Genomic DNA, 14,888 nt, shown 5'->3' with positions numbered 1-14,888 from the left:
CTCTCTCTCTCTCTCTCTCTCTCTCTCTCTCTCTCTCTCTCTCTCTCTCTCTCTCTCACACACACACACACACACACACACACACACACCATCGGCCCACGGTAGGCAGCATCACAGCTGTGTCTACAGTGCAGCCTGAATAAGAAGACAAATTAGCAGCTGTTTTGTCACAGAGGTGGAGAACAAACTCTAAGACTGTTTCCTCCTTTTCATGGAATTTTGTTTCTTTCCTCTGTGCTGTGTTTCAAGAGGAGGGTCTGTGGCGAAAACGATCTGAGTACTGCCAAGACCCAATCCACCTGCTCACCTCCACAGACATGCTGATGCTGGGCCCCCTCAGTCCTCAAGGCAGCTCCTTGGCCCATCCTTCCAGCACACAATAGGACATTGGCATCTACAAGATGCTACAGTCTGATTCACAGCAGCCATGGGCAGCAAAGTCAAATGAAACGCTGTACTTCCCTACAACTGTTGCAAGGTTCTCATCTCAGCTTGGGCACAGACACCCCGAGGGCAGGAAAGGGGAGTATAACTTATAACCCCATGTCCCCACCAGTTCAGGGTAAAAGGCACTAAATGTGCCTCTGGAAGCCATCAAAGAGCTTTTGAGAAGCAAAGAACACTGTGTCTTTCCAAACTCATTGAGTTAACAACTTGGAGAGGAGACCTACCTTGTACACTGCTTCCCACCACAGCATCTCAGCAGCTACACCTTCCTACAGGAGAGATCTACGGCATTTCACACACTCCAGCCTTTGCTGTGCTCTCTCCAAACAATTTCTCCTAGGACACTAGCTACTGTAAGCCCCTCTGCCCACCTCCTACCTTTTCTCCTGAGGCTAAGTGGCCACTCAGTATATTGAATCCCCACCCTGTGCAGATAACTCCAAAGCTACACGTGTGGCAGTCCGGTCAATATGGCATGGGCAAAATGGACTGAGCACAATCTCCCAAATGGCTCTTTTGGCTTTAAAGCAGGCTTACACTTGGCTGGCAAGGTGTTTCCCCTTCTGGCAGCCAAGAAAGCAGGATACTCCCTGCGGGTGCTGTAATCTGTGAGGCAGGACACAGCAAGCACCTTCACCTGAAGTTGTCAAGTGCAACCTAAGGATCCCTATGGATCTAACATGCTCTTCCTATACACGAACATGGGACACAAGGGAATTACAAGTCACAGCCCCAATTCATGACGCTTTGGCCTACCAGTCTGTTTAAATGTTATGCTATAGTCACATCTAACTGCAACTGTTGAGAGTTCAAAGATGGCAAGGACAGGTGTAGGCTTAAAGGCTCAACTCTAAATGCAGAAAAATACAACCTGAAAGTAAGTCTAAGTGGGCGAGGAGGAGATCAATTCTGGCAGGAAAGAATAGCACGAACAGCCCTGAGATTAGAAACATAGAACGAGTGTGGTGGTTTGAAAAATAATAGTCCCAGAAGAGAGTGGCACTATTAGGAGGTGTGGCCTTGTCGGAGGAAGTGTGCCACCGTGGGGAGGGCTTTGGGGTCTCTTTTGCTCAAGCTTCCCTCGGTGTGACTGTAGGTCAACTTCCTGTTGCCTGCACCATGTCTGCCTACACACCACCATGCCCCCAGTAACGATGATGGACTGAACCTTGGAAACTGTGAGCCACCCCTATTAATGCTTTCCTTACAAGAGTCGCTGTGGTCACGGAGTCTCCTCCCAGCAACAGAGATCTTAACTAAGACAGCAAGGATGAGATGGACTCTGTGAAGAAACAAAGTACAGCCTGCTCCGACCAATCGAGGCACTGCTAAGTCCTTAAGTGGGCGGCTTGTGTGGCCTTGCCCCATCTCTGAGATGAAGTGCTCTGTGGACACGTCTGTGTTAAGGGGTCCCAGACACGCAGGAACAGAAGCCGCTCTTGGCTGGTCCCCACTAGTGGTGTTCTCCTTTCCTCCAATAGTTCCTGAGTCATGCAAGACCCCCAGCACCCATCTCATGAATTGTAAAATGGACTACTGCTTGGGGATTAGATGGAAGAAGAGCCCGTTTTAATCCTTTTTCTAATATAAGATGAACTATCCTACAATTAAACAATAGACTGGGCTAAGGCTAGTCCAAAATGTCAATCTAAAAATCATTGAGAACTTTTTAAAATAAGGGGTATTTTGGGGGGGGGGGGGGGATGTCATCCACTGCCATACAGACAGAAGCAGGTCAGACTGCCATGCTGAGTGCACACAGCCCAAGAACCCTCTCTTACCATAAGCATCTTCTGCAGGTCCTCCTCAAAGGCATCCATGTTGCAGTCGGTCTTCTCCAGGCCGTCCAGAACCTCCTGCAGCATGAACTGGTAGTACTGCTTCATCAGTAGCCCCCCCTTCAGGACCTCCTTACACTCTCGCACGAGCTGCAAGAGAGCACACACAAAAGACACCGCTGTCACTGGCACACCCTGGCCACATAGCCTGCTAGTCCTCACAGATCACCCCACTAAAGCCCCAGAGGGACCTAGCTCTGAGGAGTCTGAGATAGTCTGACTCCAGAGAAGCTTGTTGTGTGTGACAGTTCAGCCAGCTGTAACCCTTGAGCACACAGTGAAGAATCACATAGCAGCCACTGCTCAGCTAGAATACAGCCTACAGGTGAACTGATAGTGAAAACAAACCTCATGTCATAAGCCACTCTTACCAATGTATACTGTAAGACAGGAGGTAGAGGAGGAAGGAAAGCTCATGGGACAGGAATTTTAACCAAAACCAAGATATAAATAACAAACCACAGAAAACAGTGGCTTCTGAGTAATACAGCACAGCTTACCTTCTGCAGGGTGTGGCTTCACCTACTACTAAAGTGGCAAACCAAGCTACACTGATGAGATCAGAACTCAAGGAAAACAGAAAAGGACGGCAAAAGCTGCAATGTGGTGGTGCAGCAGGTGAGGGGTGGAGGAAGAAGAGGTGAGGCGACCTAGAGAGCCTCTTCCATCATCAGGCTGGGAACGATAGTCCCAGGAGCCGAGGACAGACCACTGACACAGTCACACTGATGTTCAGAGGCAGCAGCTAGGAAGCAAAGGCTGCAGCTTCCCAGACTCTAAGATGGGCAGTTCACTATTTACTACTACAAGCAATAATCAGGGATGCAGAGAAGACTTACCCACAAGTGTGGGTGTATGTATACCTGGGGAGCACTGCAGCCTTTAAAGTCTTGATTTGACAGAGTGTGTGGAGGAAAGTGAGAATACTTATGTGTGTTGCACACACATGTACAACACATACATACCAATTCACTCTCTTATTGGCATGTATAGGGAGTGTAAGTGCAGGGAAGACAGCTGAATGGAAGACATGCTCTGTGGTCATCTCTTGGATGCCAGGAGAACAGGGACTATTTTTAATTTGTGTTATTTTCTATCTTTTCAATTTGTCTAAAATAAGAACTAAGTTGCTTTTAAAGACAAAAGCCCTTAATTTTTTTTTAATTATTCATGGTGCAAGAACTATAGCTACAAGTCACATCTCCTAAAAGTGTCTATATCTACTTTTCTGTATTAAGTGCCATGTAGGTTTTTACTACTGATCCTTGAATACTTACAACAGAAAATTTCTTTTCTTCTTTTCTCTGAAATATGACATCAGTCCTAGCCCTGCTGGTCACGGAAGTGCTTTCACATAAACACCACAAGAGCCCCATTACTGAGCCAAAATAGATTTCACCCTGGGTTACAGGGTTGTATCTGAAGTGTTGATGAGGAACGGGGATAGGTATTTGACTAGCAGGGTTCAGCTGCCTACCGCAGTCAACAGAACAAGATAAAACTATGGCCAGGTAGACCAGGCAGACAGTAAGGGAAAATGAGACAGTGTAAAGGAAGTGGGGCTACTGTGGAAACAGCTCTGGCTGGTGCAGAGTGGCAACAGGAGTGGCAAGTGACACGGGGCCTACTCCCAAATGACCTCATTGGTCCCCTGGTCCACACCTGACCAGATAGACAGACACACATCCTCTGTGGACCTGCTGTGTGAGCTGATTCACCTGTCTCCCTTCAGCTGCATCGTCTTGTGATTCACAGAGCCACGTACCTTCAGGCTCTAGCAGGCGCCTGTGAAGACCTGAAAGGCTTTACTCTGTATGTCATGACAACATGCTAATAGCCAAAGCCTAACAACACTGCTCAGCCCTCACTCTGTCCAGTCATTCTGCTGCTGTTCCTGAAAAGAGCCCCACAAACAAAGACCCCCTGAAACTCACAGCTGAGAAGGAAAAAGTGGACTCTACCTCTCAGTCTCCATGGCTACTTAAGCATGCACGAAGTCCACATTATCCCAACATTTTCCTGTCTCCTTACCCCTCCAACACAGTGAAGAAGGAGCCTGTCTTCTAGGGATAAACTTCGAAGGCTGGAGATACAGTTCAGCAACATGTCACCTGGCATGTAAGGCTCCAGGTCTCATCTCAAGTATCACCAAAAACAAAAATTAAATTTTTAGAAAGAATGCTGGTGCCAGTTACCAAGACTGACAGTCACAGCACAGCCGTTTTTACACTTTCCCGAAAGAAGTGAGAGGGAAAGAGGCTGAGACAGACTCTTATCTCTGGGGACTAAAGGTAAAGAACATTCTAGATCACCCCCAAAGAGAAGTAAAAGCAAACACTAAGGCATGCCTTTCCACTGTTTGTAGTAACTGGGGGAGGAAATCCTCGGAACAAAATGGGGAGCGGCCGTGGGAAGCACACCTGTTTGATGCTCAGGAGAGAAGGCTCCCCAGCAGGCCGCTGCTCCAGCCGCAGCTTCAGACACTCATGGATCACGTTCAGCAGGACTCGGCAGAGCACCAGGAAGGCGGGTTCAAAGGAGGGCAGGTCCATGGCCTTCAGCTCTTCCCAGGACACAGGGCTGCACTTCTGCTCTGAGGAAGGAGGTGTCCCCGACAACTGCACGTAATCCGAGCCCCACATGGGACCTGGAAAGTCAGAGAACTGCAGCAAAAGTTCAAGACAGATTAAAACTGTGCGCAGGACACTGCCTGAAGCTGTGGTCGTAGACTTTGCTACAACCTGTTGACATATCTACAAGGTTCTTGTTCTAAAATAAAAAGGATCTCCAACAGTCCAACATTTACACAAAGCCCCCAAGTCCCAGTGTGTTAGAAATCTAACCTACACTATCGTCAAGGGCGGAACAATGAAGCTTCTTTTAAAAACAAAACCATCGGGACACATTACACACAGTGCTATCTACAATTATGTCTAGACTGAGAAATGAAGGACTTGCTAAACTTACAAAAAACAAGATTACAAAACTCTTCAGCCGCTGTTTTCATGAAAATAAAAGCCAGAGTTCAGCCAACCTTGCATTCATTGGAGTCACACTTCCTGACGCTGCAGAAGATGGTTTCTTCCCACAGCAGCCCTCAGTCGCCTGTCTCCTCATGCTGCCTGGAAGTCCTGCCATGTCCTGGGTGTCCTCAGCCACTGCTTCAGTTGTCCCCAACCAAATTCTGAGGCTTTTCCCTAGAAAGTGGAGGGCCTGGAACTTTCTCCCACCATTCTTAAGCTTCTGACATCACCTCCTCCTCTACCACCGCCACCACCACCTCCACTATCTCCTCCTCCACCTCCATCTATTACCAGTATTAAAAAGCCTTGACCTCTTTTATTTAGTGAGGTCATCAAAGTTTGAAAGTCTCAACTTGCAGCATCTCCAGCTGTAGCTCGTTCTGCACCTGTGGTACCACTGGCATCTGCCCTCCTTGTCACTCAGGGAACTCTGGGCTGTTCTCCACTCACATTCTGACCTTTCATTCGTTCCTCTCACAGGAGCCAAGCTCAAGACACACTCACAGAACTCGCCCGCTGGCACCTGAACTGAAGCCTTAGCCAGAGTCTACGGGACTCGGGGTTTGCTATGGGAGACTCCCTGACCCTTTCCAGGCCTCCTTCCATCTACCAGCCTAAGCCCTGGCCTAGCTCCCACCCTCCTAGATGGCCTCATCTCTCCTCAGTGCTCCCATACAAGATTTCTTTGGCCCTCACACACGTGTCCATCATGTTGACCTTGGCCGGGGCTGCTGGCTCCTCTAGAAATTTTCCTATCTCATTCTAATTCCCAAGATTCACGCCATGATACTTTTCTAAGTAAGCATGCCAACCACACTATCCCTTGAGATCATTTTGACTGCCATCATAGAAATATCAGAGTTCAATGAGGGTGGAAAAAAAAATCAAGGTTCAAAAGTCAGAAAGCCTGGCCTTGGGTCATTTAATCAGCTCTATGGTTCTGGAATCATCGAGGAGTTCCTCAGGCTGTTGCTTTCCTTTAAAATCAGACCTGGGCTGGGAATTACAGCTTAGTATAAAGTATTTGCCTAGCCTTCCACAATACTCCCCCCCCCCCCCCCCCCCCCCCCCCCCCCCCCCCGTCCATATTAGACAGATTAAATGGAGAAAACTGCAGGAAGGGAACTTAGAAGAACTGGTTTGGAGCAAATGCAGGCAAAGGCATCTCAAGTCTCATCTATGCTGTACGTCCCCAGCTACAACTTTCCAGGGTTCAACAGCTGACTTAACAATAAACCCTGGCTGCTGACGAGATGGCTCCCTGTCCCTGCATTCCCCATTTCCACTGCACAGCATGGCTGGGCCAGCTTCTCCGGATCCTGGCATCTTAACCCACTGACCTGAGTTAGCCCCAGAAGGCTCTGTTCTCAGGGTTGCCTTGCCTTCTAATTGAAACTCGGTGCACACTAGTATCTGTGAAGGTCATGCCTTCACTTAGTCCAAAAGTCTGATATCCACACAGACTGACTCTACCCACCTGAAGTTTGGTGTAACGTCCTACACTGTGCTGACTGCAGCGAGCAGGCTCTGTGATACTGCACAGGTCAATCCCTGACAATAAGGATCCAGTCTCCTCCTCAAGAGGAGGTCCAGATGCCCACCTCTGGCAGTTGTCTGTGGCTGCCTCAGGGAGCATGTTTCTCACAATCTGCATGTCTTTAAACTCATGCTTAAGTCACTCAGCCATATCCAGCCTGAGTTCCCTGGTAGAGCAGCGGTCCAGAGGAAAAGACTGTTTATCTCCAGTTAATTGCAGGGATGCTGAGTCGATGTCTAACCAATAAGTTAATGGTGAATACTCACACAAGAACCCACCTTGCTTCTTCTTCAGCTCCGCCAACAGCACCATGAAACATCTAACCCCACACCTCTGCTGTCAGTAAGTACCTGGTCCTCAGATTTGTTACTATGCTACGGAAGGATGCCATCACAAAGTGAAATTTCTATGGAGCCAAGTAGGCAGCAGACAAGGGCACAGTGGGATGTTTGTGGGAGGGGCTGAGGTGAACTCACTCTTATGCTGCTGGTCAGCTCCAGCCAGCAGTTCCTGGGTGGGAATAAGGCCCAGAATCAACAACCCTGGTATTCCAAAGGAAAACCCCAACCCAAAGTTTCAAATGAACTCCTTCCACTTAAATACTAGCCACTAAGTTAAAAGATAGCATTATATGTGTATACGATAGGTATATTATCTTTACAAACATGTGAGACGAAGTGTTAACTCTAGGAGGCAGTATAGTATTGCCAAGAGCAGGCATAGCTTAGCCAGACTTCTGGGTTCATACCCTGGTGCTGCTGCATACAGCATGTGCACCCTTGACCAAGTTACTTGACCTTCCTTCTCCCAGGCGCAGGCTGCTACTGGCTCTCTTCTCCCTGTTGCTATGGTGTTACCATGGGACCCATCTCACTGCCAGGTCTGATTCTGCTGGCTCACAGATGTCAGACCATATGGCACAGCCTCCCCCATATAAATCTGTTTTAAAACAGAAAACCTCTAGGCAAACGAGCGATGTGTGCTTCCAGATGTCACTCAATCAAGGGTCTCGTAACTCTACTTATGAAATCAGACAGGCAATAACTGTAGCAAATAAGTTGTCTGTGGCAGCTCCCCAGAAGGTACGTGGCACTAAATGGCAGCAAGAGGATAACCACAGCCTCCTTGGAACTTGAGTGTGACTCAGAACTGCACTGGGCTAGCCTGGCTACTTGTAGACCACAGATTTGTCCATGATGTCAGTCCTGCATTCCACACCAGAAGATGCTAATTTGCTATCCAGGGCAGGCGGTGCTGTGTGTATTGTTAAAGCCTTTGGGTAAGGTTGATGTGTAGCCAGGCTTGGGAACCAGGCATGTTTTAAAGTCAGATAGCTCACGCTCCCCTAACAAGCCACAACACTGTGATATGCAGATTACCTACGAATTTTGTGATTACCTCCTCTCTAGCCCAGTGTCCTCAGGGGTAAACTAGAGAAATGACACCACCTATCACCTGGGAAGACTGAGTGGCAGCCTCATCCCTGCTGCTGTACCCACTCTAAACATAAAGAAAGGCGGGCTCTTCAGGTTTCCTATGTTACAGGAAGGACTGGCATAGTGTTTAACCGTCAAAGACAAACAGTACTTTATTGGCCATTAAACATATAATTACATGATAATTTCTAATCTAAGAAAGTAATGAAGACAGTAACCAAGCACTTTCTCAGTGTTTGTGGTAATTTAGCAAATGCAGCCAAGTAGTGTTAATATCTACCACACTGTACTAAGACACACGGAACCTCACTGTGCAGTGCTAATATCTCACACACTGCACTAAGATACACAGAACCTCACTGTGCAGTGCTAATATCTCACACACTGCACTAAGATACACATAACCTCACTGTACAGTGCTAATATCTCACACACTGCACTAAGATACACAGAACCTCACTGTGCAGTGTTAATATCTCACTGCACTAAGATACACAGAACCGTACTGTGCAGTGTTAATATCTCACGCACTGTACTAAGATGTGTATACCCTCACTGAGGAGCGTTAGGAAAGTGCCCTCACTGTGAAAGGACAATGGCAAAGGGAAACACTTGAACGCCGCATGGTGGCTCAGCATTTAGTCCTCATGGGGTAAAGGAGCGCAGGCACACCAGACAGGTTCTCACCAGGAAAAAGCAAAAGTCTAAATAGGGGGCAAAGAGTCGGAGGCATGCTAGTACCACAGCAAGGGCATCGTCCCTGCTACAGGTAGATGGACAAGTAACTACAGACCCGTGTGCACACAAAAGACATTGTCCAGACAGCAGAGACAGCACAGCAGCCAGGCCGCAGTCACTGTCCTCAAAGGCAGCGTCTCCAGAAAGGCAGGCACTGGACACTGGAGCACTGCGCTCACACTCAGGGGGCCTGGTCTGCTGTTTGCAAAGTTAGATCCCAGTGAGGAGAGAGGAAGCAGAGGGCCCTGAGAGTCAAGCAGGCTCCACGGCAAAGGAACAAGAGACCCAGAAGATAAATGAGGAGGCCACAAAGACCTCAGGGCAGCTCTAGCTACGCAGCAGGCAGGGAAGACTAGAGCCTCCTCCATTTCCTCCCTCTCACACTACACTCCCCCCACCCCCGCGGGCGTTGGGGGGATTCTGGGGCATTATGAGCCGATCATTCGGGTTTAAGTGCATTTCACGTGAGGACCTGAGAGGGTCACAGAACACCCTTTCAGATGGCAAACAAGCGCCTTACATGTGAACTCTGGCAGGAGTCCCATCCACTAACTGGAGTGCGCCTGTGGGGTCACGGTGTGTTCTGGGAGGTCAGTCTGCAGCCGCAGGGAGCAACAATCACAGAGTTCACACAGGTCATTAACAAGGATGCTGCCCAAGTTACTAAAGTAAATGCAAGCAGACTCGGAACATTTCCAGTCTGCAATTCTTTTAAACAATAAATGCAATGAAGCCTTAGAAGAAAAGCATTTTGTAAAGTATGCTTCAAAAGGGTTATTAAATGTTATTTACAAACACTGGTTACGAGTAATTTAATCATAAAGAATAAAGATATAAAGCATACATAAGAAAAACCAAATATCACAAATAAACGTTATTTCTTTTCTATAAAGTCCTTCAATGATATCACCCAGGAACCACTAAGACAAAATGCAATTACAGGCATGTTCTGCCCTGTCTGCGGCATGAGCCAATCCAGAGGCTGCCAACACTGCAGCAGGACGCACCGGCTCGCATACCATTGCAAGTACTAGGGCTCAGCCCTCACCACCACAAGAGCATTTCCCCCTGAGCCTCGAATGCCTCCAATGTACCATTATTTGGAAGAGATTAAAGGGAAAATAACATTTTAGAAAGAGAAGTCCGTACTGATTTATACTTAGCTTTGATAGGGAAAAAATGTAACAATAATCCTAAAAATAAAGGAGTCTGTATTTGACGCATACAGATTTTCCCACAAGCACAAACATGCTCTGAGGCCTCTACTTCTCTGTGGGTAGACAGGAAGACATGGTCACGTGCATTTCCCAGACAGAAGAGCCGGTGGTGAGGAGAGGCAATCTGGAGACAGGGCCTGGCTCCTGGGCAGCTGCTCACTCACACAGCTGTGGCAGGCAGCCCCATAGGTCGCCCCTTCTGGGTGCTCAGCAGAGCGCTCCTCTTGCTCTCTCTCAGCCTGCTTCCCTCTTTCTCCGGAGCTCCTCTCTCCCCATGCCATCTTGACTCTGGGGGTGTGTGCTCCCCTTTCCTCTGCTCCATCTTCCTCCTCCAGGCAGCTATGACTTACAGCCGGACCACCCTGGGGTTTTTCTTTGAAACTTTAATGAAATTGTCCTCAAGCCTTGAAAACAACCGGGGCTCTTTCCCTGAACTACTTAGCAACATGACTAAGACAAAATAAATTCAGGATGAGAATGTGCACACACATATAAGCACATGTATGCACGGCACACACGTGCACGCACACCTCCACTAACAGGCACTGTGTCCCTGAAGTGGGGATGAATACAAATTCTTACTTTCACACCAAGTTCACGGTGACATCAGTGTGGTTGGCCTCGCTGCAGGACTCCAGTTGCACCTGTGACTGCCTACCTGACACTGCAGGACCCCAGCGGCCACAGCGGGAGCTTCCTACCTCAGCTGTCTGAAGGCAGCTCTCATTACAGTCTTTGCCAATTGTATCCTCAAAACTAACACTTTGTAATACAAAAAAAAAAAAACAAAAAACAAAAAAAACCCTGCCTTGTCACATGGGTCTTGATAAATTCCTAAAGTACAGAACTCACCATGTGAGATTAGAAAAAATTCCTGATTTTATAGCCACAGCTTTGCTTTGTGGAATCTGCACGATGAAATCTTGTTATAACGTCTCCCGTGTGAAAAGGGAGAACCCTCTATTTGCTGCCCTGAGAATGCAGGCACAGAGCTTGCAGGCCCTGGGTTCTCTTCAGGTGTCCTCTGCCTTATGGAAATGCCTTCTGTCATTTCTGACTCTAAATCAAGCAGGCTTATACAATAAATCGAATCTTGGACTCTCTGTATCAGTACCCCACAATACACTCCTTCCTAATTTTACCACCCTGAACAGTAAGGAATTTCTAAAATGTCAAGCTTTCAAACTCAAATTATAATCTATTCCTCTGGCGGACATGATGAAATATGCACTTAGCGCCAATCCCTCTGCCTGCACTGGGAGCGCGAGTCTTGACAGACAGAAAAAGACTCTCCCCTTCTGGAGAGTCTTACATTGCTTTCTAACCTTGCACCATTTGAAAATCCAGTAACCAAAACTGGGCTTTGCTACGCAGGAGGGTGGTAAGCTATTTCCATTTCTGGTTTGGAGTTCTCTGGTGTTTTGTTTTTGTTGTTTTGCCATGCTAGAGACCAAGACTAAACCCAAGGCTTAGCACTCAGCTATATCCCAACCCGGAACGAGCTTTTTACCAAAGAGCTATTCAGCTTAGTGGTGGAGCGCCTGCCTACCGTGTACAAGGCCCCGCAGGACCAGGACAAGTGTGCGAGCGAGAGAATGAAGGGCTGACCAGTGTGGCTCTGGAGGCCATGACATTTTGAAATGCCTGTGTATGACGCCGACTTTATTACTGACTCAGTTGCAGCCTGTGGTCGCCCAGGACCACCTCCTCATTTTACACCTCACTCCTCGCTCTCCAGATGCTATGTACATGGTTGTGTCTTCCATCCACATAATCACCTTCACTCTGTTCATTAAACTTGGGTGAACTTTTAACAGATCCTCTTATCATAGGACTTTATGGTAATAGTTATATATGCAACCTATACCTGCCATTTATGCTTTGCCATGCTAAGACTATGAAGGTCCACATGATCAACACTGCACAGGAAGTGGGGTTAAAGCTGCGGTATCTCGGCATCGCGCCCACCGAAACCTACCTCCACTGGATGGTCACTCCTTAGCAGAGCTACTCGAGCCCTCTGTAGGGAGCCATGCATGAGCTTGTGAAGTCGTAAAATCAACTTTCTTAGCCCCATCTGCTTCAGCGCTTTGTCCACAAACGGTCTATAAATAGAAGTCAAAGAATGCCTGCTGATGCTGGCCTCAGAACCACAGTCCGCTGCTCCCCAGCCGACAGAATCCTCCTCAGACTCGAGTCTCTCAAGCCTCCTGGAGGTGCAGTCCTGTGAGTGGGCGTCCAGAAAATTGTCTGTGGACGGCCTGAACTCTGGAGCCCGCGGGTTGGGAGCCCGGTCTTCGTCGCTCTCCTCTGTCCCACTCTCCAGCTCTTTCAGCTCTCCCTCTGTGTCCTCACCCTCGTCGTCCAGCTCGTGGCCTTTGGATGGCCGAGGGGAAGGGATTTCAAACACTGGCCAGCCAATGTCTGATAAGTTCTTGATTCCCAGAACAGTCCCCATAATCCTCAGCTTCTGATTTAAGTCTTTCGTGATGTTCAGCCACAGACAGAGCGCCTGCACCCTGTCCTCAAAGTCTTTCGCCGCATAGCGTTCATAGTCCTTCTGCAGAGCCTGCAAGGATGGATAAAGTGCTTCAATGTACTCTAGCAGCTCCATTATCCGCTTCACCTGCTCAAAAGAGACCCTCTGGCGCTGGAGGTGCTCGTGGTATGTTGAACAGCCCAGACTGTTTGCCGTGTGAGGGGTTCTGCACTGCCCTTCTAGTGACGTGCCATTGAAACCAGCTCCATTTCTAGAGAAGGCAATGCTCCCATAGTTAACTTTGAACGTGAGGATTTCATTGATAATATCTGGGATGGCTTGGCGAGCCGTGTATAAAAAGAGGTCCTGGTCATTGATGCTGCGACCTGCGTGCCAGGCCTGGAGCTCTAGCCATATCAGTTCATTTGATCGGTTGAACCAAAAAGCAGCCGTGTTTTCCTGTCCCCTCTGCTCCCTGTCCTTCTTTTTCGAGACTGAGGTAAGCTTTAGCAAAAGGCGCAGTGTTTCAAAGAACTTGAGGCGGTCTGCCGGGCAGTCACTCCGGGACGTCTGCCGTGCAGTTCTGGCTATAGGCATGGGCATAGAGACCGGCAGCTTGGCGTTGCTGCAGCCGAGGCTGAGGTAAGGCTTATTGAGATCCACATCTGGAATCGATTTTTTTGGCAAAGAGCCAGCTACTGAGTCCAGCATGAAGGAGCACTGTGCGTTCTTCTTATGGTCTCGCTCTGTGGTCCTCAGAGTCGCTCGGATCTTCTTCTCCTGCTTGTAGCTGTACTCTTCCACAGTCTCCACTCCTTTCCCTGCATCTTTATGAGGAGACTGAGTTGGTGTGTTCATTTTTTCTAAAGAAAAGAACAAAATTCAACAGTATGAAGCTCTAAAACATGAAGCTAGTCGCTGTTTTAAACCAGACTGATCCTCACCTGCATGTCCATGCAGGCTATCCCTGTGAGCAAAACAGGCTCAGAAGCTGAAACTCCAAAGTCATGAAAACAAAACACATGGTCATTTTTTAATGATTATACTCATTTTCCTTACTATATACTTGTATTCTTTTATACTCACAACCACCAAACAGTCAAATTTGACATTACAAAATGTACTGAACCCCTCAATTTGATGTAAGCACCTCCAACTTTAAGAAGGAGAAATGGCATGGGAAGGGTCATGGACTGAGATCCAGAGAGCAGCCAATACCCGCCTTTGTCTTAACAAAATTTGCCCATTTAGAAGCAAACTGTTAAAAATCTCCTGGGTCTCTCTTCTTTCTGGCAGAATGAGGTGACATGACATCAGACGTGAGGCACTGGGCTGAGAAGACGCTCAGTGGGTAGAGTCCTTGCCACTCAAGCAGACTGGATCCCTAATGCCCACAGTCAAATGGGCATGATGGTCAACTGTGAGCCCAGTGATGCCAGATGGTGGCAGGAGGACCTGCATCCTGCTGGCCAGTTAGTTAATGCGCTGAGCATGGGAGCTCCAGGTTCGGCACGAGACCCTGCCACAGTAAAAAAAAAAAAAAAACTAGAGACCCCAGTGCTGCCCTCTGCCCTCTGCACGCACTGACACACACCTGAACACATAAATGTGCTCACACACGAGCAAGCACTCATGCACACCCAGACATATGCAAAGAAACCAGGAATGCTTAAAGCACCTCAAGATTAGTTTCATAAAGAGCAGAAAGACAACCAATAAACAAAACTTGAGTGCTGACCTCATCTCTGGCTTCCTTCTCTGTCACAATGAATGACCTGAACGTGAACAGAACTGAAGACACACAGACCAACCGATCATGATTCACTTGCTCTGCCATATTAGCATAGGAAGTCATTCCAAATCAGTGAAAAAGAAAGGAAGCCTCACATAATCCCTCCAAACCAATGCAAAGGCTCTACTGATTTGATATCAACTTCAGAGGAAACACACACATCTGCCTTTTTGCCTATTTTACCACCACTAGCCAGCCATGCCTCAGCCCCTCATCCTAGAGCGTTCTGAACACAGCGGCCTTCGGGGCCCACTCCTCTGAAAGCTCTCACCTAACTAGATGAATGCTGATGTTTCCAAAGCTCTGCTCTTGAAACTGACTATCCTAGTCTGTCCTGGCTTGTCCAACCCCAGCAGCTTCTTCCTAGGCTGCACCACCATC

The 14,888-nt window shown here is 48.0% G+C and overlaps 1 protein-coding gene across 3 annotated transcripts in view; it reads right to left on the bottom strand.

Annotated features, from left to right (window-relative positions):
* Positions 1–14,888, bottom strand: part of Map3k4 (mitogen-activated protein kinase kinase kinase 4) — a 169,541-nt gene that overhangs the window by 32,512 nt on the left and 122,141 nt on the right. For all 3 annotated transcript variants that reach the window (XM_050135896.1, XM_050135895.1, XM_050135897.1), the window contains exons 3-5: positions 12,215–13,578; positions 4,706–4,948; positions 2,229–2,375 (exon numbers count right to left, since the gene is read on the bottom strand). In XM_050135896.1, coding sequence (XP_049991853.1) covers positions 2,229–2,375; positions 4,706–4,948; positions 12,215–13,578 — 1,754 coding nt within the window. The remainder of the gene's footprint in view (positions 1–2,228; positions 2,376–4,705; positions 4,949–12,214; positions 13,579–14,888) is intronic.

Source organism: Alexandromys fortis, unplaced genomic scaffold (assembly GCF_014885135.2).
Source record: "Alexandromys fortis isolate MF-2015 unplaced genomic scaffold, M_Fortis_MF-2015_v1.1 scaffold_23, whole genome shotgun sequence".
NCBI lineage: Eukaryota > Metazoa > Chordata > Mammalia > Rodentia > Cricetidae > Alexandromys > Alexandromys fortis.
Note: the sequence above shows the minus strand (reverse complement) of the source record. Positions and strands in the feature narration are given on the sequence as shown.